The sequence below is a fragment of the Phyllostomus hastatus genome, unplaced genomic scaffold, assembly GCF_019186645.2.
Source record: "Phyllostomus hastatus isolate PE091 unplaced genomic scaffold, TTU_PhHast_1.1 phas_scaffold_46, whole genome shotgun sequence".
In the NCBI taxonomy this organism is placed as follows: Eukaryota; Metazoa; Chordata; class Mammalia; order Chiroptera; family Phyllostomidae; genus Phyllostomus; species Phyllostomus hastatus.
Window position 1 is genome coordinate 22,374,719 of NW_025334032.1, and position 27,106 is coordinate 22,401,824.

Genomic DNA, 27,106 nt, shown 5'->3' on the forward strand with positions numbered 1-27,106 from the left:
GCAGTTTCCGGTCATGACTTGTCTGTTCACGGTGTTGCTGGTCTTGCCGCTTGTTTGGGAGTCTGCGTAGGTACAGAAACTGACCACAGGGGAACCTGGTGGACAGTGAACCCAGGTCACTGAGGTGGGTCATGCTGGTGACTCTACTTCAGAGACACATCCCTGAGATCTGCAAAGAGCTGAAAGGGAATCTCATCTGTCAATGTATGATCTCTCTCTCTTTTTAACTGTCAACCTCCAAAATGATGGGAATAGAGATTTGCTCATTCTTTTTAAAATATTTAAAATATTTTAAGATACTTTTCAAACTTTGTTTTTTTTAAATAAAAAGGAACATATAGTAAATATGGAGTGTTTACACAATTTATATAAGACAAAGAAAAAGTTTTATGTAAATGTACACATAATCTTTTAAATTAGAGCCATGCCTTTCTAGTTTTTGTTTTTACTCTTCTTTCTTCCCATATGTACACATGAATAAATAAAATCCATGCATACATATGCAAATTTTTTTTGCATGTGGTCCATGCCAGTTGTTGCCTGTAGACGCTTTGCATCTCATTCAGCATAAAAGCCAATGTCTTCACAGTGACCTACCAGGTCCTGCAGGATTGGCAGCCTCCCTGACCTGCTGCTCAGGTCCTCTTGCTAATCCGTGAACACGTGGGTCACCCTCAGGCTCAGGCCTTTCTAATCACTGTTCCCTATACTTAAAGTGCTCCTCCACCAGAATGCTGCAGCGCCGGTTCTTCAAGCCTTTATTCCAAAGTCCCTTCTACAAGGAGGGTTTTTGGATCATTTTAAAATTTCACACACTTTCTTCCCCAAAGCTTCATTTTCCCCTTTTATTTTTTCTCCTTCTTAGCAATTATGATAAATATATCTTTTACATATCTTAAGTATTATCAGCTTCTTCAAGTATGACATAAACTCTGTGACAGGGGTTGTCACCTGGACTGTTCCTTGCATGTCCCCAGTGCACAGCTGATACTCCACAAATACCTGTTTAAAAGTACCAAATGAATGAACTTAGCATCAGGAATTGTATTCCCTGTCCATTAATATTGTCTACCATGATTTTAGTAGCTCTGTTTTCACTTAACAACTGTGTTTTTTTATTACACCAATATATAAAAATACCACATTTTATTACACATTATTTTAATAGCTAATGCACCACAGTTTGTTCAAGTACTATCCTGTTATTTTCAGTATGTATTTATTTTGCTCAGGTGATGTAATCAACCTGAGCAAATAACTGTGTATGTATTTACCCAAATCTCTGATATTTTTTATAGGATACATTTTTAGAAATACAATTTCTGGGTCAGTGAGGATGTGTCTGTAAGGTTTCTAATATGCATTCTCAAATCACTCTCCAGAAGGGCTATATCTTTCTCACAGCAGTGATTTGGAATGCTCATTCCTCTTCACCTTTGATCATACTAGATATTTTTCCAAAAGTTTCCAATTTTATGAGTAAAAAAACACATTAAAATTTTATGTTTAGATTACTGTAAGACAGATATTTTCATATTTTTATTAAACATGTGTATTTTTTCTATATGTTTTTAGTTTATGTTCTCTACTAAAATTGGGGCAGGATGATTAGCTTTCTTTTAGCATTTTGCAAATGCTCTTTATATAGGTAAGCATTTAAAAATATGGTCATTTTTCTTTGCCACTTGATTTTAAATGTCATGGTATTTTTTGATACAGAATATAGGGTTTATGGAATGGAATATACAATATTTTCTGTATTGAATTGCTTTTTAATATTATACTTAAAAAGATTAACCCATCTTAAGGTTATATAAGTATTTCTATGTTCTAGTTATTTTATGGCTTTATTGTTTTCCCCAAATTTTTATTCAGTCTTCCAATTCCACTTATTAAATAATGTCATTTTCCTCATCAACTTGGAGTTTTCATTTATTACATACTAATTTGAAGGTATTATTTGACTGCTTTTGCTCTCATTTTGTTTTATTAACTTGCACCTTTCTGTAGCAGAAACCCACTTTAAAAATTAGAGTTTTATGATATTTTCTCAAATTAGGCTAAAGCCCTTCTCATTTTTTATTTTCAAAATTATCTCAGCTATTTACTGTGTGTTTTTTCTTGCACAGGATATTTAGAAACTCTCCTGTCCCAGCTTCCAGTGATTACACTTGCATCACATTTGTAAATAAATTTGAAAAGCTATGACTTGTCTTGGTGTTTGGCTAATTCTCTATCCCTTTATGAGCACTATTATTAGATGTGGCTTGAGGTGCACAGCTCCTGACCCGTTCCCAGTTCCTGCAAGTTCGTCAGTTTTACAGTAAAGCTCTGTTGTTTCTCTGGCAGCATCTTTCCCTACCCTTGCTGCCTGGTTTTCCAACATCAGGAGTCAATACCTGGCATTAAAGCTGTGGTTCCCAGGGTGCTGAGCCACTGCAGCTTTCCGTGTGTCTGCCCCTGTAGCCCTTTGTTTTTGCTCCTGAGATGGGAAGCTGCATTCACCAGTGCACAACATACCAATTGCATTCCCCTGCCCAGATGACAAGTAGAAATGAATGTCAAAGAATGGATACAGAAAAATGGCAAGCAATTGGTGTTTTATCGGTTCCTAAACCGTATGATAAAGGGTAGCTGTTCAGTTTTTTTTTGTTTGTTTTTTTACATGTCTGGTCTGGGGGAAGGGCAGTGTGACATAAACAGTGTCTGTTTATTTTGTTTTGTTTTGTTTTGTTTTGTTTTGTTTCAAGGGTCTCTCTTTTATGAGGAACAGTCCTGGGTAAGTATATAATAAAAACAATAGCCTATTCTCAGTATTGTTCTTCCTCTAGGTAAGGCACCATTCTAAGTACTTTCCACGTATAAATTTATTTAATTCTCACTATTACACTATAAGGGAAATTCTATTATTATTCTACTTCAAGGGCTTACCTCAATTGAATTCCTTCCCTTTTATAGCAGGTAGAAATTTACTTTAACTTCCGGCATCAGGCGGTCTATCAAATTAATTTTTAGTGTGCTTTTCATCCTTTTTGGCCTTCATTAACATTTTAGAGACACTTAGGGCTCCTAGCCAGGGGCATTTTAAATAGGAATTAATCTTTTTTAAAACCTTTTATTAGAAAATAAAACACAGGTATAGCATTAAAAAAAAGTAGGTGTGTCACTGAATGAATTCCAAGGCAAAGAGTCCTGCAACCTCAACCCGGGTTGGGAGGTAGATCTTTGCAAGTCATGTTAGGAGCTCCATCATTTGCTCCATCCCTGCCCCGACCCTCTTTGTGTCTCCAGAAGTAACCACTATCCTGCCTTTTCCAGAACCATTTTCTTGGGTTTTGTATAGTTTTATGACAAAGTGAGCCTCCCCAATGACCATAGTTTAGCCTTGATTGATTTTTAAAAAAAAAACAATGTATTTTTTCATCTATTTGAATCTGCAGATTTCTTTTTTTCTTTGCAATATAGCAGTATAAGAACTTGGGGCCATTTGACCTTTAGAGTTTTCTAAAGCATAGGTTTTGCTGGTTGTGTATTTCTGGTCCCATTCAATACTTTTCTGTGTTCTTTCTATTCGTTGCCATTTGGCAGATGGATCCAGAGATTTGATAGGATTTGGGATTGGTGCATTTGGCCAGACCGTAAATGGTGCTCAGTTATTTTATCCAAAGGCATATGATGTCTGAGGGTTTCTCTTTTTGTAATGTTAGCTGCCACTGATGCTCAGTGCCTCAAACCAGTAATTCATTGGAGGTTGAAATATTTATTTTCCATTGATGCATTGAAATAATTTTGAACAAGCATAGTTCCTCATTTCCTATTTGGTATTCTGTGCTGCAGTTCTTTTAGAAAAGGCAGAAAAATTCCTTCATTCTTTCCTTTTATTTACCAATTTTTTCGGTTAAGGAATTGGTTCATTATTAACTCTGCAAACGTGACCAACTAGGCTTTTAAGAGATGCACTTGTGAATGAATGAATTTAATGTATTTGATGGGTTTTGGTCAATCACAATTACTACCCCTTTTGAAGTTCAGCACGCCCCATCTTTTGTCGGTAGAAGCCTATTCAAGTTTGTCTCTGAGTCCTTGTGCTGTGACCGTGGAGTCTTTGACAGCTTTCTCGTTTTCTAGTATGGCGAGATGTTCCCGCCTTATATACTTCTGGAATCAGCCTTCCCCCTCCCCTCCCACAGGAGATTGTTTCTTTTAGTGGGAATGTTATTTCAAGATTGTTAAGGTTTCTGAGTGCTAGTTTTATTGAGTTTGTAATTGTTTTTAGTTCTCTTCAGTGGATAGAGCTAAGAAATATAGGTTTATATATTACCTCAGAAATGAATACTAATTATTTTTCAATTCAGTCAAGATAACAGAGTTCTGTATTTCCTTTCCTGTATTCTTCTGTTTAAGCTTTTTCCACATTGAGTATCTTAATTCTCACAGACACAGGAAGTGACAAAATTAGAGTATTCCATAAATACTCATTTATTTATGGAATATTACACAGATAAACATCCTGCCAATAACAATGATAATACTATGCCACTAATACATTAACTAATAAATAAAATATGTTCTATAATACATATTCTTCCCATTTTAAAATAATTATACTATATCTACATTATCTGAGAATACAGCCATTATGTAACTATACTTTCTCCTTACGAACTTCCAGTTACTTTAATTCTGTGAGTTGCTGTATATGTCATGCTACCTCTAATTCTTATATGATGTCTCTTTAGTCATTTTGATTATTTGAGTCTTATATTCCAGTAGATAACAACAGGAAAGGTTCATGAGAACAAAGATAATTCTTTGCCTGAATTCTTGCCTATATCACTTTGGGCCATTTATATTTGTGTCACTTTTGCTGGATATAAAATGTCAGGCTCCTGTTGTTTTTTCTTGAGAATGTACAATATGGTACTCCATTTGTGTTTGGAGTAAAACATTGGAGTTGAAAAGTCTGATGATGATTTGATTTTGTTTTCCTTATAAATAAGTCATTTTCTTAAAGGTTCAGATACTTTTTAAAAATGTTACTCTGAAGTTCATTGATTTTACTAAAAATATTTTAGTGTAATTTGTTTTGCATCAACATTCAGAGTTTTCTCTTTCAATGTATACTTTCTTTAATTTAATTTTAGGAAATACCAGTGTATTTACATTCTTCTCACTCTTTGACTTTCTGCTTTAAGGTCCCTTGTTATTCATTTACTACATCATCTTTGTTTTTCTTCTATTTGTCACTTACTATTGAATTTCTTTGTATCTCTTTGCTTCTTTAGGAATTTTAAATATTTTTCTTTTACTTCCTATTTCTCTTAGAGAATTATTCATTACATATATTTATCTTCTCTTCTAGCTTAGTCTTTGTTTCTGAGGTGATTTATTCCTTATTTCTAGTAGTTATTTTTGTAGTTCTCACAACTAATTTATGAATTTTGTCATTTTCATGTTTTTTCATATATCATGTTCTTAAAGTTCCTTAGTTTGCTTTGAAATGGGTTTCTGTTTTGAAAGCATTTATTTCTAATATGTGTCCATTGTCTATAAGCATTTTATTTTGCTGCTTTTAAACAACTTTTTATAGCATTTGGCTTTGACATTTTTCTCTTGCTTATTATAATGTAGTTAGTTGTCTCAAACCTTTAGAAGGAGGTATTCTCAAGGTTGCTTTTCTAACTTAACAGATTTCCTTTCTTTTTAAATTTTTGCCATGCACATGTATAAGCATACTGTTTAAAAACATTTATAATGGCTTGTTCACTGAAATTTGCTGGCTCTTTCTCCCTTTCTGATGTTTGTCTGAACCTTCTGTCTTCTGTGTCTCCATTATCCTTGTTCTGATCAATTTTGATTCTATCCTCAGCTGTTTCTCTTTAATATGGAGCAGTTTCCTGGAAGGAAGATGTGGTGGGTCATATTGTGAACTGTAATTGCCCCTCAGACCTTATGTAGGCCCCTCGTACTCATCTGCTGTGAGGATGGGACAAGCCCTCCTCTTGGGGTAAGGCAAGCCATCTTAATTTCAATTGCTGTTCTTACAAGGATCTGCCACACTTTGTCATGAGTGCTTCTTGGTAATTGGGGGTTCTGCGGCTCTGAGGTCCAACGGGTGCCCTGTTGTTTGCCTTTATTTCCTTGAACAGATGCAGATGCCATGCAGGTCTTATTACTCTCACTGGTTTATTTTCATTCACTTTCACTTCGAGATTCCTGGAAATACCTTGTCACCTAGTTTTGTTATAAATGTTACGTGTGGGTTTTTGGTCTGGCTATCTAGTTCTGCTTTTATTTAGGGAGCTAGAGAAATTTACAAACTATATCACTACTGCCAACATATTCTCAGAATCATCATTTTATTTCATGTGTATATATATTTTTAACCAATCAGCACAAATATTTATTAAATGGCCTATGGCAGGTCCTCCTATAGACACTGAGGATATAGCTATAAATAAACCAGAGTTCTTGCCCTCAGAAAGCATATATAATAATGGTGGAAGACCTTAAACATGTATACTTGTAAATAAGAGAGAAAATATCAGGTATAAGAAAGCTCTATAAAGAAGATAAAATAAGATAATATGCATCCATTCTTTAGTTAATTTCAATATACATAAATAAACTTTGCATAGTACTTTGCAGATTGCAAAGCATGTTTTAGTTTATTGCATTCTGTTATCCTGACTTTTATCTCATAAATAGATGACCAGTACAAATTTTATTTCTCAAATAAAAGGGAAGAAGTTTCAGCTTCAATAAAGATAAGTGATATCCTCTACATTTAAAGCCAGGGCTTACACCGGCATCTTTTGGCTCCGAATCTGCTTCTCTTTAATTTAATATTCTGTGTTCTTTAATACCACAGCACACTAAACACTATGTTGGGGGCCAAGAATGATACATTTTTAGCTCAAGGAGCTAAACTTTCATTAACTATAATAAGATATATGCTAAATGGTGTTAAGTGTGTAGGGAGAGGCCTAAGTGAAGTTCTGTGGGCATGAAGGATTCGGAATGAGATCTCCGTGGTGGGGAGTATTGGGGGGGACTTGCTGAGGGTGATGGCATTTGAGTGACCCTTGCAAATAGAGAGACTGAGACAATTCTAGTTGGAAGGAGCCATGTGAACAAAGACATAGGAATATACTCCATATAGTTGGAGAATAGGGAAAGTTCATCCATCAAATCATTTTTTCCTTTGTATACTCATTCAAGAATCTTTTAAGCTACTGTGTGACTTGAAGCACTGTGCTAGGGCAGAGACAGAAACATGGATATGAAAGGAGCCTCATCTAGTGGGGGCGACTACTGCTTTCCAACCCGATACAGATATGACACCTACGGACTGAATCTCCATTCACCTGCAGCATCAGACAAGGGCAAGCAGCCAGGAGAGGGGGGTCAGAGAAATTTAGAGCAGAGAAATCTCTTGGCAGGCTCCTTGGTGTTCCTGACCTTGAAAATATCAGTTTTCTTAGAGCATATTATATATGAACAGCAATGGTGGGGAAAAGGCCAGAAAAGTGTGTTGAGAGATTTTAGCAGACTTTAACTGTCATGGTAAGGAATTTATTTTTAGATAGTAAAGAACCCTTGAAAGTTTTTTGATGAGACGACTGACCTAAGGTGCCACTGCTGTGTAATGGAAACAGAACCACCTTGAATTTAGCTAGGCCAGGATTCAAAAACCAGCTCCACATTGTAAACATATGACACATTGGAGAAATTACCCAACCACTCTGGGCGTCATTTTTCCTGACCTGTAAAAATGGGGATTTATTCATGTATTTACTCATTGACTTCTTTATTCATTTTTAATTCAACTACTGTTTAATAATTACTGGAACCGTACTGTCCAGCCCAGCAGCCACTCGCCACATGGAGTCAGTGAGCACTTGAAACATAGATAATCTGGATTGATAGGTGCTGTCAGTGTAAAACATCTATCAGATTTCAAAGTCTCAGTCTGAGAAAAGGAATGTAAAGTACCCATTAATAATGTTTAGGTTGAACACATGTTTAAGGGAAAATACTTTGGAGATAGAGGGCTAATAAAATATGTTTTTAAAAATTAATTCCACAGGTTCTTTTTATTTTTTTTTAAAAAATATGGCTATTAGAGAATGTATATGTGGCTGTATTTTTGGCTTGTGCTGTACACTACAGAACAGTGCTCTTCTAGATACTCAGGATACAATACTGAATAATTTAGCAGTCAGAGACTAATAACTAAGTAAATTTAAATATCTAAACCATAAACTTTTAGAATGTGAAATGAGTATGAAGAATGTAAAAGAGGGGCATGCAATGGAGAGGAACTCAGGCCTCTGAACACAAGTGATGGGAAACGAATATAAAAGTGGACTGAGAAGTAAAGAGGAGTAGACAGTTTGGGGATGTAATTGGAGGACAAGGTGACAGAATTTGGTGATGAATTGAATCCATGGGATGGGGAACAGGAAGGACGAGTGAATACTATTTTGGGATTATTGTGAAAGCTGAATGTGGTGAAGCACACAGGCACCTAATGCGGTGTTTGGCCCGTAGGACAATCAGACCACGGCAGCTGTGCTGATGCTGTGGAGTCTGAGACTGTGGACGACGACAGCAAACAGAGCTGCTCTGAAGAAAAATCTGGCACTGATCTCATTCTGATTTTAAGACTGCCTCATCCCAATCCAATCTTAAAGCGATGTTTCAAACAGGAAATAAAACTTTTCATTTTGTAGTTTTTGAGATTTTTCTGAGCTTTTCAACATTTTCTCTCTCTCTCTTCCTATCTGCCTCTTGTACCACTCTTTTTCTCTCTGGCACATCTATTTATTTGTGACATGTTGACATCTTTGTTAGCTACTTCTTTTTGTTAATGGGGCTTATCTAACTTATGTATTTGTCTTCTCTTGGGAGCTCTGGCTAATTTCTGGTTTTGGGGGTCTTGTGAGTACTATTACCATAGGTCTTTAAATATTTCTTTAGTGACTGAAACACAAACCAAGCCTTCCAAATACCAAAGGCACACTGAGAATTCTACACCCTCCTGAATAGGCATCTTCCTTCCCTCTTGTCTTTATTGTCCAAATACCCATTTTCTTCATACTATGGAAATGGAGAGTTTTTGTCCACTCTCCATTTGGATGGTTACTTGGATGGTCTATCCAAGTAACAGGGTATACATCTCTCTACTTAACAGTGGAGCACAAGGCCCATGCCAATTTGAATGTCGACTCTGTAGACACAGACACATCAGCTTCTCTGTGGGACATCCTAGCCAGTGGGACACATCCTTCCTATGTGGGCAAATTCACCCAATAACATGACGTTGCCACTATCTTCATTTCAGTGTTCGATATGGACCTGATGCCAACTGTCCATTTCTGAAACAAAGCAATAATGTTGGTAAGAAAGCAGGGGAGAGATTATTTTATGTGGAAAAGACTTATGTGACTGAGTTAAAATTGGTTAGTGGATGTCTGCTTCAAGTCATTCATTTAGCAACTATTTATTTCATGTTTATCAAGCCTCTTCTGTATATCTAGATCCATAGCAGGCACTGGAGATTGGGGGTGAGGGGTAGGGAGGATGATTATTAAAGTTGTTGCCTCCATGGTGTTTTTAGAGAGATAGTCCTAAAAAATGCTAATAAAACAATTAAAGGACAAGATCTAACCTGAACTATGGCACAAATGTTAAAGACTGGGAGAGGTCAGCAGCAAAGATATGGATGAAGTTCACAAAAGTCCTTGAAGGACTCCTGGATGAAATGAACTTTGACTTCTGATTGTGATTTGAATAGGCTGGAAGGGGGGAGAAGATCATGACCTGGATGGAGTGCAACAGGATACATGAAAGAGGACAGTGGGGGGCAAGATTGCCTAGGACCCTGCAGTCAGTCAGGAAGCATGTCTTTTAGGTCTTCTGGTCCCACCGTAGTGGGAGAGGAGAATTTTTCTTGCTTGCTGTGTCTTTTCAAAATTGAGTACCAGGCTCTAAGAGCATGCATGACACTAGAAATAGTTGCATTAATTGAACACTTAATCTTACTATAAGGTATGTGCTAAGAGGTAGTTATTTCTGTCTCTCGCAGGGCATGTCAGATAGCTCTTACTGTTAGGTGTAGTTCAGTAGTAGCTGCACTTAGAGTTCCAGCATAACCAAGAAATGTCTTTAGCCAGTGATCAGAATTCCAAGGATGTCCAGCCAGGGCTCAGAGGAATTCTGTATACTATAAGGGAGCACACATAAACAAAATAATTCTCACTATTTTTCCCTTTCTGAAAGAGTTTCACTTCCAAGTAGAAGATAACCAGAAAAGAAAAGAAAACTTATGCTTCAAATTTCATTATTTCATTGGGGTTTTGAAATAATTTAAATTCATCTCTTAGACTTTTTCTATAACAGCTTTATTGAGATATACTCAGTATATCATACTATTTATATATTTAAAATGTCCAATTTAGGGTTTTAGTTTATTCAGGATTGTGTTAACCATCACCATAATAAACTTTATGATCACTAAAAAGAAACCCTGTACCCATTCCATTGGGATGAGTTGCTCCTCATTTTCCCTGACTTCCCCCTTCCCATGCCCCTACTCCTAGAAAATCACTAATCTACTTCTGTTTTTATAGGTTTTTCTATTGTAAAAATTTCATATAAATGGAATCATATGATATATGGCCTTTCATGATTGGATTCTTTCACTTAGTACTAATGCTTTCAAAGTTCTTTGTGTTGTGGCATTTATCAGTACTTATTATTATTTTTTATTTCTGATGAGAGGTCATTTACCTATCTTCAGGTAAATAAAATGTGGACATACCTACATTTACCTATTCTTTAGGTAAATAAAATAAGGACATATAGGTTGTTTTCACTTCTGGGCTATTATGAGGTATACTGCTATGAATATTTAAGTACAAGTTTTTATGTGAACATGTATTTTTATTTATCTCAAATGAAATGTACATTTGATTATCATTTTCATGTTAGTTATGTTCTATAAAGTTGCCAATTAGCAAAAACTGAGCCATTCAAAATCAAATACCAGACTATGTAACCAAATGCAAGCTTCTGGTTACAAGACTCTTGCCAACCGATCAGTGCATAACCTTGTTTTATGTGTGTTCCCATTTAAAGATGTCTTATTTAATATGTATTTCTTACAAATAATTGATTACATGTAGTATTTCTTTATAATGAAATACTAGCTGAAAAGGGTTTAACATTTTGCTGACTCTGGGTAATATGGTGAATTTCATTGGCTTTTAGCCTCATAACAATGCATTATGCATTTTCTATTATTCATTACTTCATGAATCCACAAATTTCACCACTTTTCCATGATTTCATCATGGGCTGTAGATGTCTTTAGCACTATCTGGAGTGGTCTCACAGACATACCAGGAATTTCCTCTTCCTTATTCTAGATGTATAGTATTGTCAGTTGATTAACATTGAACTCACAGCCAACATTATTATTTCTCATGCCTGAATGAAGCTTATTTAACACATGTATTTCCTTTGTAAAGTACATCACAATCTTCTTGTGCTTCAGAACACTAAACAGCAGCTCAGCATTACCCCTGGGAGGCATTTTCAGCAGCCAAATCACCAACAAAAAACAAAAATGCAGAAAATGTGGCACTTAGTAGACCATGAAAAGAGCACTGTTTATATTCCGAAGGGCGAAACTAGAAGGTGGACCATAGCCTTGTTCAACCTCAGAAGGTACTGGGAGTGTCAGGTGACTCAAATTTTTTGCCACTTTGCACATATCAATAAATGGCCAAAAATATGCCACAAGTATTGATTTGGGGTTATAACAAATATTTGCAAGTAGGTAAATTCACGTGAGTGAATAATGAATATTGACTTTTCCTAGAAGTGGAATTGCTAGGTCATATGGTAACTGTATGTTTAAAGTTTTGAGGAGCTGCCAGACAGTTTTCCAATGTGTTTGTGCCATTGTAATTTCATAGTATATGAGAGTTCCCTATTCTCCACATCTTTGTAATACTTTTATTACTCATCTTTTTTATTCTAGCAACCCTACTGGTTATGATGTGGTAGCTTGTTGTGATTTCATTTGTATTTTCCTCATTGCTAGCGATGTCTAGCATTTTTTTCATACTGTTATTGGCCATTTGTATATCTTTTTTGCAGAAATGTCTATTCATATCCTTTGCTCATTTTTTAAAAAATTGGGTAATTTTCAATAATAATAGTTGGAGACTTTGATACTGCTCTTTCAATAATGAATAGAACAATTATGCCATAGATTAATGAGAAAATTGAAAAAAAAATGACTTAACTAGATCTAGTAGGCATCTATAGAATTATCTAGTTCTCCTTTTCATTCTGTCACTTTTTGCTTAATATGTTTTGTAATGATGTAATTATATGCATGTGTGTATATAATTGTTATAATTATTATATTTTCCTGAGGACTTGGCACTTTAATCATAATGAAGCATCCCTCTTTACCTTTAGCAATAATTTTAGTTTTAATGTGTTATTTTATTTGATATTAGTATAGGTGCTACAGCTTTCTTGTGGATACTGTTTGCCTGATATATGTTTTCATCCTTTCACTTTCACCCATATGTATCATTGAATCTAAAGTGTGTCTCCTCACACAACATATAGGTTGGTCATTTTTTAAATCCAGTCTTACCACCTCTATTTTGATTACATTGTATAATACTTCCACATTTAATGCTATTATTCCTATAGTTAGAATTGTGTCTACCATTTTACTTTTATTTTATAAATGAATTATGTATTTTTCCCTCAATTCCCCTTTACAACTTTCTTTTGAATTAAGAGAATATTTTGAATTGCAACATTTTAATTTCTTTAGTGAATTTTTATGTTACTTTAAATTATTTATTTAGTGGTTATTCCGAGGCTTATCATATACTTCTGAACTTATCAAAATCTACTTAAGATTTAATTGAGCTTAATTTAAGGCATAGAAATGTTATTCTTGAACAGTTATCTTTTCTCTTCCCCTTTTGTGCTAATATTGTTACACATTTTCATCTGCACATTACAATTCAACAATATATTGTTATTGTTATTGTTATAGTAATTGTTACATAATTTTGTCTTTTAAAGAAGCTGAGAAAATAAATAATACCAGTTATATGTTTTAGTATATTAACCTTCTTATTTACCCTTTGTGGTTTCTCATCATTTTTTTTCTTGTGAATTTGAATTAGAATTCAGTGTCATTTTCTTACTCAAGTAAAGCTTCACTCTCACCTACTTCCCTGGTGCTGTTATTGTCAAATACATTATATTTTTATGTATATTTTCTATACATTATTGGCCAAAATATACAAATGCATACATGTGATTTTATACTTCTACTTTGTAAATTAGTTAGGGGAAGAAGGAAGATATATGCATATACGCATATATTCTACTTTTTATAATTACATAATTATTTTTATGGTGCATTTTTTAAATTTATTTTTTTCATGAAATTCAAATTATTGTCTGATGTCACTTGCTTTCAGTCTGCAGAGATTTCTTTAGTAGTTCTGGTAAGATGGATCTGCTAGTAACAGTTTCTCTCAGTTAAAAAAAATCTCTGAATGTGTTTATTTCATTTATTTTTGAGAGATAGGATGGCTGGCTCTAAGATTCTTGGTTGACATATTTTTTCCCCCAGCACTTTGGATATGTCATCCCACTGACTTCTGGCCTCCATTGTTTCCAATGAGAAGTCAGCTGTTAATCATTTTGTGGTTTCCTTGTATGTAATGACTTGTTTTTCCCTACTGCTTCAAAATTTTCCTTTTGTTTTTGGTTGTCATTGTTTCAACTGCGATGTATCTGGGTGTGAATCATTTTGAGTTTTTAACAAAACTACTTGAATTTTGTTAAAGTTCTTGAGTGAGTGGATGAATGTTTTCTTAAAATTTGGGAAAGTTTAAGTCATTGTTTCTTTGAATATTGTTTTGTGCTCCATTCTCTTCCTGTTCACTTTTGGTACTCTCCTTTTATGCATATATTAGTGTTCTTATCAGTGCCCCACATTTCTTTGAGACTTTAATTTTCATCATTTTTCCCCTATCTCTTCTTTGAATTACATAGTCTCTATCAATCTATCTTCAGTTTATTAATTCTATTTTTTTCTGTAAGCTCAATTCTACTGCTGAGCAATCTCTAGTGAATTTTTATTTGAAGTATTGTATTTTTAACTCCAGAATTTTAATTCAATAATTTTCTTTATTGATATTCTTTATTTGATAATATATTGGCATTATATATTCCATTACATTTTAAATCATGATTTCCTTTCATTCTTCAAACACATTTGTTATTGCTTGAAGTCTTTGATGTTGCTTTGAAGTCTTTGCCAGTTAAATCTAACATCTGCCCCCTTCCTTTCTGTGTATGGATTACACTTTTCATTTCTTTATTTTATTTTTTGCATATTTTGTGAGTTTGTTGCTATTGTTGAAATTGAATATTTAGGTAATATATTGTAGCAATATGCTGATTCCCTCATCCTTGGGGCTTGTTTTTGTTGTTGTTTGCTTATCTCTTTGTCCAATGTCTTGTCCAGACTGTTTTAATAATGTATATTTCCTTCACAATATGCAGCCACCAATATCATTGCTTAGAGGAGCAGCCTTAGGAATGTGCATAGTCACTGTGGGGTGACAGTGGCTTTGGAAGACTCCCTTTGACTATCTATTTCTCTGATCTCCCCCTGTGAAACTGCCTGCCTCCACTAGAATCATATCTAGCATTTAGGTTCTACCAATTGCTAGATGATTGCTCTATTGTTTTTGTCAGTGTTCTAGGATATAAATACTCCACAGCCTGATTCAATTAAATTCACATCTTTTTGTACTGTTAGTTTTTGAGACAAGTCTTTGAAGTTTGTTCTGACTCTAAAAAGGCTGTCCTTAGCTGTCTTTTTCCCTGGTCATCTCTGGTAAACTAGCTGGCCTATGGTTTAGGTTATTGCTTTAATGGAGCTATCATTTTTGTCTTAGTTGATTTTCCATTGTTTTTTAGACTACCCCTGGACTTAAACTTATCCACACTCTATTTCAGATAAAGTCATTCCTTTGGGGAGAGTTTACGAGCTCTCTGTTCTCATGTACTTGCTCTTCCCTATCCGTTCTTGTTGAAAAAAGCTTCAAGTTGGTGCTCCAGAGCTGGGGACAGGGAGAGTGGCTTGCTTCCCTCAGAATGAAAGTCCTGCATTATTAGATGGGCAGAGGTGGTGGCTTCCGGTCTTCTCAGCTTACCTGTCCTGGCATGGACAGATAAGCATGTGTGCTGGAGAAGGGAAATCAGAGTTCAAATATTCTTGGCCTGCTGTGCTTGGAACAGAGCTTCTGTTCTATAAGTGAGGGTGGGTAGAAGTAGAGTGTACCTGATCCCATGGCTATATTACTAGGAATTTGGCTTTTGCATCTTGCAAATTAAGGGAACATGATTAATTTAGGTGACCTTACATTCCTGATACTCCTTACTGGGAGCTGATGGATGAGGAAACCCTCTTTTCTTGACCCCACCACACAAAGCTGAACTTCCATTATGTTGAGTTTGGTGGTTGATAGGGAGGCAGAGATTTGTAGCTGAAATTCTTACTTAAATTTAGTATATTTTCTTAAATATTTTTTAATTTGCTGTTTGCTCTTAGGATAGAGAGTTAATTCTTTAAGAAATAATTTTTACTAGTTATAGTTGTTTGATAGGAAGCAGTTTCAAAGGACTACTCATTCTGAAATTCTGGAAGTAATAGGCTTTCTCTAAGGCTTTTGATATTTACCTAAAGCAGCAATTTTTAACCTTTTTAATCTCATGGCACATATAAACTACTAAAATTTTGTGACACACCAAAAGTATACTTTTTGCTGATCTGACAAAAAATAGGTTTAATTTTGATTGATTTACCAAATAAATTATAATAGTAATTATCTACCCTTATTGATCCAAAGTAAATTTAAAATCAGGTATCTATGCTTACACATAAGGATTTCTAATATCAAGAATTAACCAATTAGATGCAACCTTATGGTATGACATGACCAATAAGATGCAGCTCTATGACCTATATATTTATGGTTCAAGACAGGACATTCATATCTGAAGGCTATTACTCTATTAGCTGTTGTCACTTTTTTTTTTGGACAAACTAAGGATAAAGGGGTCAGTGCCCCTGACTAAATAGTCAGATATGCATGCTTTAAAAATTCTTGTGGTATGCCAGTGTGTCATAGCATCCTGGTTGAAAAATTGCTGGCCTATAAAGTATAAGAGAATGAAGGCAATTATCTGAGTTAAGTAAAAAAACAATCTTAAAGAGAAAGGCCTCTTGGGATTAGATTTCTGGCCAGAGTCATTTAGGGTTTTCCATTGAGATTAAATTCTGAAAACTTCTTACCTTTGTGAAATGCTTTGACTAAGCAGACAGGATACTCCACAATTTTTTTCCCAGGAATGCAAACATCTCACTGGAAAAGTCTGACAATTATTACCTCCAGTTTGAGGTCCATATTTTAACACAATCTTAGTTTTTCTCTTCATTTACTTGATATCTTGGGGCCATTCTTAATTCTTTAAGCCAGAAAGTTTAAATGTATTCATTGAAGTCAGTTCATCAAACTTTATGGAGTTCTACCCTGGGCAATCTATCAACATGGCTCTGGATACAGTGGGAGACTCCAATATAGATTATATGATCTGTAGTTGCAAGGAGCCATTAATTGGAGATTTTCATAGCCAAGAATATGCAATTAAATTCTACCTCTTTGCAGGCACTTGATTAATATTGACATTTTTTTTCTAGGTAGTTGTTTTTCACCACTGTTGTTAAAGTAGTCAGAGGTGGTGGCATTTTCAATTGTATCAAGTGAGTTACACTAGTTCCTTTAGTAAAATATCCCCGAAGCATGTCCTACTGACCTCAATGGCTGCCTAACTTCTCGGGGTGTCGTGGACCTTCTGTTGCCAGGAACCGAAACTTTCCTGGTCCCTTGTCTACAACTGTGGCATAACTGCATTCCATTATATTTACTTCCATAATAATTGGTTCTCCTCTTCTATCATTCTTTGATCCTTCTATATGATGATGTGAATGAAATTGCCCAGGAGAGCAGAAATATAGGAATCTATATTAAAACTATGATGAAACTAACATAATTTTTGGGAAATTTTTTCCTACTTAAACCTTCAAGTTAGTTTATAAGTTGTTGATACCTCTGGCTCTTTTTCTGGCCACTTTCCTGTCAGTCTGAAAGATTCTGGGTAACAACTAGACCTCCTTGCATTAACTGTTTTCATTGTTGGCTTTTGTTTCATTAAAGTAATTAACCTCACAAAACAACCCAAAGCTCCATTCATTCAGTAGACAACTAAAGGTCCCCTTGTGTGGCAAGCATTGTGCTAGATGCTGGGGCTTCAAAATCAATGACATGACTTCCCTGATCTTAAAATAATTTTATAGGCTTGTGAGGGAAACAAATATGAAAACAAATTAATGCAATAATTAGTGTTCTATGGTAAAAGAAGTATGTACAGGACAGAGAAGACCCTAACTAAGGTGAATGCTCACTTCTGCAGGACAATAGAGGGGTCAGAAAAATCTTCACTTCAAGGAAGTGATGACTAAACTGACCCATGGAGATAGATTCTGAAAAGACTGGATTAGACAAGAAGTGATGAGGAAAGGCATTCCAGGCACGAGAAAGGCTTGAAGATAAAAATCCACACAAACAGACTTATGTTAATTGTCTTTTACCTTACAATTGAAAGGATGTGAACCAAAGAGAAGACTCTATTTCCTTGATCATAATACTTTTATTTTTATTTTTTGTCTGACTTCTCCAGTTTTCCAGGTCTCAATGTCATTGAAAATAGGGAGCAGTGCCATATTTATCTAACCAAGAATCTAACATTCAATAAGTTCTTAAAAATGTGTTGAATGAATGAATGACAGAAATCCACCGATCGTTATCCACATCAAGGGCAGTTCTTTTCCCTGTAAACCAGTTCTGAGTACCGGTCATGTAATGATACCAGCCCCTGTTTCTGGGTTTCCAGCCCTTCTTTAGAAATATCTACCTGTTAGAGCTGTGGGAGAAGGACTGCTTCCCAAGGTCAGGCTTTCCTGGCACTTTCCATGGAAGTAGCAGGAGGGATGTGCAAATTCTATGTAGGTGTAGGTTGTAGGTGAAGGTTTGGCTGATGGTCTTGTGCCTAATTTTAAGAATAATTACTTACCTGATGCATATCATACAGAAATAAGTGAAAAATTTGTAATTAAAGCAACCACTTTCATCTTAACTTTTCTTCCTTTCCTTTTTTTTTTAAACATGTAGCACTGATATCTTCTAACATAGTAGGGAAAGTGCCAGTTTGGGTCTTTCATCCTTCTTGGGCTATCAACACCTCATTCATTGGTCTTGAACCCGTAGTAACACCCCAGTTGGTCATTTTCTGGTATTCCTGAGCTCTACCCACTCCATGGGGTATGTGGCATGACCTAGTCTTCGGCTGGCCAGGTAGGTAGAGAGGCCAACTCTCCCCTTTCCTGCCTGGTTCAGTCAATCTCTACCATAGACCACGCAGGGGTGCACAAGTATTTATAGCTTTTTTTATTTTTATTTTTAAGCTGAAGGGAAAACCAAAACATCTTGGCTTTAAAGTTTCAGCTACAGCACACCCAGTGGGCACAGCCTCGGTGACTAGCCAGGTGTCCTGCCCTAATGCTAGTCCCCCTCCAGGAGAGGACTTTCGGGGACCCCCTTCTCTCTCCACAGGGTTTGTTTTCTCTCCCTGATCCCCAACCCCTACCAGTATACTTCCTCACATCTCACTCAGTAACTATAATAAAGGGGGGAAACTCTAAGGTTTTCACATTCTAAGGTTAAAAGAATAAATTGCAGTAGGTGGGGCTTTGTAATTCCAAATAACTCAGATTTCTTTTTGAGGTCTCTCTCTCCCTCTCCTCCCTTGAACTACAGGCCAGTGTAGGGGCTGAACACACACAATGCATGCACACACACACACATGGACACACACACACACACACACACACACACACTACTCCTCCCAAGGACTAAGTCTAATGGTCAGAGAAGTTCCAGACTAATGCCTTAAGGAAAAAAGAGTTAGCTTTCTAACAGCCACGTAATTTGCAAGACAACACTCTCTCTAGCAGTCCGGACATACTATTATTATGCAGAAAAACGCACAGAATCATTCCCTTTCACCATTTATTCCCACCTTAATTCTTCTCCCCATGCCATTTTAAATTGTACTCTCTGGGCTTGCTAGAAATAAGAGAAGGCAAGATACTCATCCAGGGCTTGCTCTAACAAAGGGATGCTTTGCTATTGCTGTTCCATTAAGGAACAGATTAACTCCTCATCTGAGAGTCCACATTATCCTCTATTTCCACCTAGGCAGGAGGGCAGCCAATGGATTAATCTTCCCCTTGCATAATATCGGTGATTGATGATCTATGTGCAAAATAGTCAGGTCACATGGTCTGACAAAGGACTTATTTTTTCTGAATCATGATTCATTTTTATCAGGTCTTTCAAAAGAATAAAAATCAAGTTGGATTTAAGTGTTTGTGTGTGTGTGTGTGTGTGTGTAGCGTTTCACTAATCACCTTCCTGAAGAAGAGAATAATTACACAAGTTCACATAGAAAATTCAGCCAGCATGACCGTCAGAGTTTTATGAGAGATACATGAGTTAATAATGGAAAATATTCAAGTCCTTGAGTAAATCTTAAAAACAGTGTTTTTGAACACGTAGCCATATTGCCTGGTGAGGCTAAAATTCGTCAAAGGCAGAGCTGAATGTCAAATGATAATTTCTGCTAAATAATTCAGGCCATCTGAACTCTGATATTTTACCTGCTTTAATGAGAATAACGAGTGCAATTAGAGAGTGTTTTCCTCACGGTGCCAGACACAATGTGTTTTTGCCTAACTGCGGGGCCCTGCTTTCCTTCCTTCTGGTAACTCACATCTGCATGTCGGTCCTGTATTCATCCGCAGTGGCTGGCACAGCAGCCACTGAGTACATGTGGGCTGAAAGTCAACTACTGAGTAGGTTTTGATGATTATCACGAAGTAAAGAAGAGATTGCAGAATAGAAATTAGACATTTCAATAAGCAGGCCTGTGATCAGTCCCACTTGCAACAGATGGGAATGGGAATACAGAACTCTCAGAACCTGGGGTTCTCTCTAATGTCACCTTTTTTTCTCCCCCGGCAGGGCAGTGATGCCGACATGGTCGACAAGAACAAGTGCTGCACGCTCTGTAACATGTCCTTTACCTCGGCGGTGGTGGCCGACTCCCACTATCAAGGCAAAATCCATGCCAAAAGGTTAAAACTGTTGCTAGGAGAGAAAACTCCACTGAAGGCCACAGGTATGTGTATGAACAGCAACCGCGGGGAGACGCTGAAGTCGGAGCAGCGGGCCTGTCCGGTTAATCCTGCTCCCACTTCAGAGGTGGCTGCCAGGATCAGAGCCTAATGGCAGATGTCCCTCCAAACCAAAAAGGGGGAGAGCAGGGAGCCCCGCAGACCTCACTGTCATGTACCCTTAAGTCCCATAGCAGGTACTCCTTTTCAACCCGGCTCCTTCGGATCAGTAATTTTGCAGCACGCAACTTCTGAAAGGTGTTTACCTTCTGCAAGATGCAGTCTGTCATATGGATTGTATATTATGTAAGAGATTGTCTATCATGCAAAGAACGCTGTGCTTCCCTAGCGTCAGTCTGCAACCAGTGTGGGTGGCGGAGAGCGTACTGTGTGTAATGGGTGCATTCCCTGCCCAGGCCTGTGGGGAGCACGGTGTCGTCTGTGGTGGCAGTGGGGAGAGCAAAACTGGGGTTATTAAAAACACTTTTGTTGGCAGACAATGGAGTTAGTCTGCAAACTTTAAAAATTTTTAAAGAAATTTTCTATTTAGAATAAGAAAGTGTGAATATGAATGTGTTTTAAATATTAATTTTAAAGCCCTTATTTTCAGCTGCTAAATAGTGTCTGTGGTAAAGTTAGTAATCCATTAGGATTTGTTATCAATCGAGGCAGCATTGGCTATAACACCGCATGAGTCTCAGGGGCCCACCACCACAAGTCTGGTTCCCACCTTTCGCACACATTCGACTCTTTTGCCCGGTTCGCCTTCTCCCCGCCCCTCTCCCCGCCCCTCTCCGCACCCCCTCCCCATCCAGTGACCACTCATCTCTCGTCTGCGTCTATGAGTCTGTTGTGTTTTTTTTGTTTCCTTTTGGTTTTATATTCCACATGTGAGTAAAGTCATATGGGCCTTTTCTTTTTTATCTGACTTAGTCAATTAGCATATAAGGTCCATCATGTAACAAATGACAATATTCCATCGTTTTACGAGATGAAATTCCTGTCATCTTCATAGGGAATCCTGTGACTCACCCTATGAACTTTCACAATAAAAAGCTTACATACTGATAACATTTGGCCTTCTAATTGCTTAACTGAAGACATTCTTCAGAAGCCTATCGAATCACAAAACTAAAAAAAAAATGTATACTGCTTTAATTTAATCAAGGTAGGCTAATTGGACAAGGTTTACATTACGGTGAAGATGTGAATTAGACTAGGTGAAGAAGTTGGGGGTGTATATCATGATGTCTACTTTTTCAGTGCAATTAAAATTTAGCAATTCATTTTATCTTGCTGTCTAATGAACTGTGAATAAATCGTGGGTGTAATTCTTTTTTAAATGGTATTTTGGAAATTGGAGAATGTCTAAAACAATACTTGGCTTTTATCCTCAGCAGTGTTTTTCTTAAGAGAAAGACCTTCTTTTACTTTGAGAATAGCAAGGGATCTTTTCACTATATTTTTCTACTTAGTCCAACTAAAGACTATTGTTTTTGCAAGTGTGGCTTTGACATTCACGGGTAGGATAGGATTGTGAAACATGAAATCCAGTGACAAGCCCAGCTTATTTGGGGGCACACTCTGTATGAGTATTTGATAGGCAGCCACATAGTTGAAACTCCTGATTCTTACTCTTTAAAAGGTTGGATACTCACCTTGTAACCTACTCCCCTTCAAATCTCTTAAAATAGACACCTCAGAGAAACAGGCACTGGAAAATTTACCTGTTTTCCATGAACGAGCAACTAGCCCATTTGTTCTCTCTGCCTAAGCAGAGGATTGCTGTTAAATTTAACCTCAGAGGTAGTGATGGAAGAGGAGTTGTACCTTTGTTTATCATCTTAATTAGCAAACGGAGAGTTGTTATTTCTGTAAAAAAATCACCACACAGCAAAAATAGTTCTTTGTCAATTTAAATACATCCTCAAGATCTCCAAGTACTGGTTTGTTTTCCTGAATTCAAATACCCTCAGAGCTGTAAATATAACTTGGGTGTAATTTATATATTCCAAAGGAAAAATCAAAGGCACTTAAACTGAAATCTTTATTTAGTGACTTTGCCTCGGTGTCCACAGAACTGGCCCAGTCCTCACTGTGACAGAAGCTAGGATGATGGGCAGGCAAGGAGGGAATGGTGGTGAGGAGGGGGAAGTAGCACCAGTCATGTTTGGGACTGGGGGAAACAGATTCTCATGTCCTGGTGCTAGCATCTCCCTTTGCCAACTAGCCCAGGGTTCCCAGGCTGCGCATCCCTGCTCTGTAGTGCTCATCCTCTCATCTGTTCTTCTCTAAAGTTGCTGTGAACAGAAAAAAAATCTTGAAAAGTGGGAACATCATACAGAATTGAAGCATCTGAGAAGTGAAATTGGTCCCTGGGCTTGGCTTAGTGTCTACTGGGCTGCTGGCAGGGAGCAAAGGCAGCAGCAATACATCCTGCCAGGGGGAGGTGAGTCATTAGTGAAAATGTAAGCAGAGGGTAGGACTAGGGGCGTGTGGCACAGGATGAAGGTTTGAGGGTTTGATGGAAGAGTGAAACCTAGCAATGGAGAGTCTGGGTACAGAGACCCTGCAGAGACATAAGCAGTGTACTGGCATTAGGAATGTCTGGCAGGTGGTCGGAGGCCCTGGCTGCAGTCCTGAGGTTCTAGGTAAAGGAAGGCCTGTTGAAAGCATGGCAGGACATCCTCATTTAAGACAAGACTATTGGGCTGGTAACCAAGTATAAGGAACAAATCAGTAGCCTGGTTCCCAGGCCTAGGATATAGGTAGAGGCTTGGTCTCAAGCACAAATTCAGTTACTACAAATATAGGATAAGGACCAAGAGGGACCAGAAAATAACACCCAGGCCATGGGCCTCCTGAGTTACTAGGTGCAGCCCCATCAGCTCCTTGACTAGAGTCAGGACCGTCTGCCATTGTTCCTTGCTGCCTGTGGCCAAGACCACCAGCAGTTCCTAAAGGACTTCACTGTCCAAGCTGAGGCTGTCCTGTGCACATCTAGGAACTGCTCTGCCTAATCAACCAGGCTGGCTTCAAATTACTTCTATAATGAAAACAAAAGGGAAAAAAGAACATATAAAACCCAAGAAAGTGAATCAAGATGCCAGAGAGAAGCAATTCTCCTGCTCTGGTATGCTGCTTAAGCTGCCCCTCCATGAATAATAAGCTCTTGAACTGGAGTGATTTCTGGGTAGAAATAATTGAAGCATGACTCATTGCTTCTCCTAGCTATTCCATCGGATGAGGGTGAACAATCGGTACCTGTGAATCATTACCTTTTCTCCTACTCAGGATGCACTGGGCTCAAGCATCCCCTGGGCATCCTGCAGAATTTGTTGTTGTTTGAGTTGCCTTGTCCAGATGGGTGTCTGTTTACTAGAATTTCTGAAATACTTGGCAGAGCCACTTGAACAAAAACCAGTTTCAATTCTTGCCTAGTGTGTTTCAGAATATCTCTTCTAGTTCATGCCATTCTAGGTCCTGCTGCAAGATGAGAGCATGAGGAGTACTCTAGACCCACCGTGTTCTTTCAGGGTCAGCAGATCTCAGCATGGAGCTGGTGCCCAGATCAGAGGTGAGAGTGAGGTTGCTGGAGACATGTCATTTATCCAACTGTGAGGAGCATTTAGGGGAGACTTGGAGGGTAGAAGGGCACAAAAATCCCCTCACTGGAGGAAGAGTAAAGGAAGCAGGGGTTGTTAAGCATGGAAAAATGATTACTCAGGGGTAAATCTTTTGGAAGGCTGTCATGGGAAAGAAAGATTCATGTTGTGTGTATACATGCATTTGTGTGCTTGGATGCAACAAATATAGCCAGTGAGTAAGTAGAAAATTAGGGAGTTGGATCTGAGCGGAGGATAAGGGAGAGTTTATTAATATTCAGAGATACTTAAAGGTAAAATGTGTGGCTGTGGGAGCTGTTGAAGCAGAGACTGGCTAATCACTTGGCAGGGCATTTTCTCAGGGGGTTCCAACGTTAATGACATCAGCCCGGATGACAGAGGTCTTTCTAACCCTGAGATTCCCAGCCAGAGTCTACAAGGTTGACCCACTGACATAAAATAGCAGAAAGAATGCTGGCCTGGGAGCCAGGAGGCAGGAACTCAGGCTCGAGCTCTGCCTAGTTATGTAATCTTAGAAGCTCCATTGTCTTTTTCAACCTCAGATTTCTTATCTGTCATTTAATTCTCATGATGGATGAATTTATCTCACTGACCCTTATACAGAGCCAATAATAGATTTAAGAGTTATTTGAGAGGTATAAGGTACTATGAGCATTTAGTAAATGAGTTGATATGGGATATGACTCCTTCCCTGTATCAGAATCTCTAACTTTCTGATTAGCACAGGGCTGTTCAAACACTACCTTGGGAATACCACACAGAGATCTTATGTTGTATCTCCTTAGAGACAAACCTCCAGGGCTAAGTTCTATGAACTGAGGCAGGGCCTGGCACTGGAGCTGCCCACGTGAGAGAGGCAGTGCTGGTGGTCACGGAGAGCATGGACAGGGGGTGGCGTGGAGCTGAGGAGACAAACAGGCTCTGACATTAAGGAAACCTGTCAGGAAGAAGAGACTCAGCTACCACGCTGGGGGCAGGACCATAGATCCAGGTCTGGGGCCTGGCAAGTAGAGCAACAGTAAGTCATTTTCAAGAAAAACTCAAGATCTCTAGAGGACAAAACAAGGAACTGAACACCAGAATGAGGACCCAGGAAAGGGTATAGATCTCAGGGATATAGAAAAGACTTTGTTATCAGAGCAAAAGCGCAAAGTGATAAAAGAGCTAGAAGCTTGATGCCGAACTGTACACATCAGGCTGCTGCAGTCTTGCTTACTCGAGGCTGGGATTGGCCCTAGACACCCCTCACTAGGAGCTGACTCTGCACGAAGGGGAGTGCTTCCTCCAGGCTGGAGAGGAGGAGCAATCAGACAGAGACTTGAGTGGGCTTTATGATGGCTTTTCTGGGCTCCTGTGCACTGAGCTGAGCTGTGTTTTTTCCCAAGTGGCTGCCTGGTTGGCCTATAAGGTTATATGTTAGGTCTGCCTTTGATGGAGCTCCAAAGGTAAGAGCACTGACTGTAGGGAACCAAACAGTGGTGTCCAAAAATGTCCACATCCTAATTCCCAGAACCTGTGAATATGTGTTACATGGCAAGAAGGAATTAAGGTAGCATATGGAATTAAGGTTCTTGATCTCTAAAATAGTAATATACTATAACTGTGCTATGTTAAGCCACTAAACTGGTGGTAATTTGTTACAGCAGCCATAGGAAACTAATACACCGACCTAAGTAAATACTTGGCCAGACAGAGTAGTCCTTTATGTGCATTTCACATATTTTACCTTGCGGCACCTCAAATTCAACTTATGGAACACTGACATAACTGTTGTCAGGGCCTTTGCCTTTGAGGCAGGAAGTATGTCTTTGTATCAGGGTCGTATTCCGTAAACATAACTTATAACATAACTATACTGCACAAAACCTCTGCTGTTTGCTATGATATTGAAACATGTTAGTCTTCCTAGCCTACAAGGAGCTGCACAAGTTAGCTCCTGTATATGGCCAACCTTATTTCCTCTGTCTCCTCAACACACATCCTCAAATGCTCTGTACCATCAGCCCATTGTACCTTTCCCGCAGCTATCCTACATCCAAGATCCCTTCCTGTCATGGATCTAAATACCTTCCATCCTCCGAGGCTCAGTTTGAGTCTCCACCAATCTGTGGAGTCTCTCCTGGCTATTAGAATTTGCAATGAATAAAGTGGGTGCTGTGCAATCAGGCATTTCTCGACCTCACTCTTTGTTAGCTGAGGACTTCACTCACCTGAACCGCCATTTCCTAATCTGTACAATGGGTATAGTGTTGTTACTCATGTCAAAGGATTTCCATGATGGTTTTACCAGCTGATTAAAAAAATACAAAGTGCTTGTCTCAGTGCCACATAGAATTCAATAAATGGTAGCTCGGTCTACTCAAGAAATGTAGGTATTTTTATTTATTCTGCTCAGAATTCTGTGCTGTATAATTTTGCACTTAAAATATGGTATTGCCTATTATACAAGGCTCCTTCCTCTGGGTGAATTTACCTTTCCACTTGGTCTGTGAGTGCTCCTTGGAGAGGAGCCACATCTCCATACTTACTCTGTCTTCTGTCACATTCCTGTATACAAGTGGGACTGCCACATTCTTCTTCCTCACAGACAGTGACAGAAAAACGTAACCTGCTGTTCAGTTCCTGCTTAGGACAAGTATGAGTGTAAAAATTTAGCACAGGGTACAAGGTCACAGAAACCTTGGAGAGAAGAGGAATCAAACATCCATAGAAATCTGCCAAATGAGACATTAATCCAGCATGTCCGGGCAGAGAGGGGAGCCAGGTGGCAGCTAGTAACAGTGAGTAGGAGACCGGATGTGAGCAGAGATTATGTTGGAGGATGGGAGAAATGGTCTGAGGGCCTGGGAGGCTCACCATTGGGGCTTTGCACCGTGTGTCAGCAGGGGCCCGTAAAGGTGCTGGCCTGGACATTAGGGTGTGGATGGGCTGATACCAGAAAACACAGGAGGAATAAGCATAGGCAGTGCAGAGGCTTAGGGTGGGGCCACAGAGGAGCTGTGAGAAGGGAAGAACAAAGTAGGGTAAGGGTGAGAGAAAATCAGGAGTTGGACAGGGAAGCTGA

General features: G+C 38.1%; 1 protein-coding gene across 2 annotated transcripts in view; it reads left to right on the forward strand.

Moving 5' to 3' along the window:
* Positions 1-27,106, forward strand: part of ZMAT4 (zinc finger matrin-type 4) — a 316,551-nt gene that overhangs the window by 162,242 nt on the left and 127,203 nt on the right. For both annotated transcript variants that reach the window (XM_045821472.1, XM_045821471.1), the window contains one exon: positions 20,265-20,421. In XM_045821472.1, the coding sequence (XP_045677428.1) occupies positions 20,265-20,421 (157 nt within the window). The remainder of the gene's footprint in view (positions 1-20,264; positions 20,422-27,106) is intronic.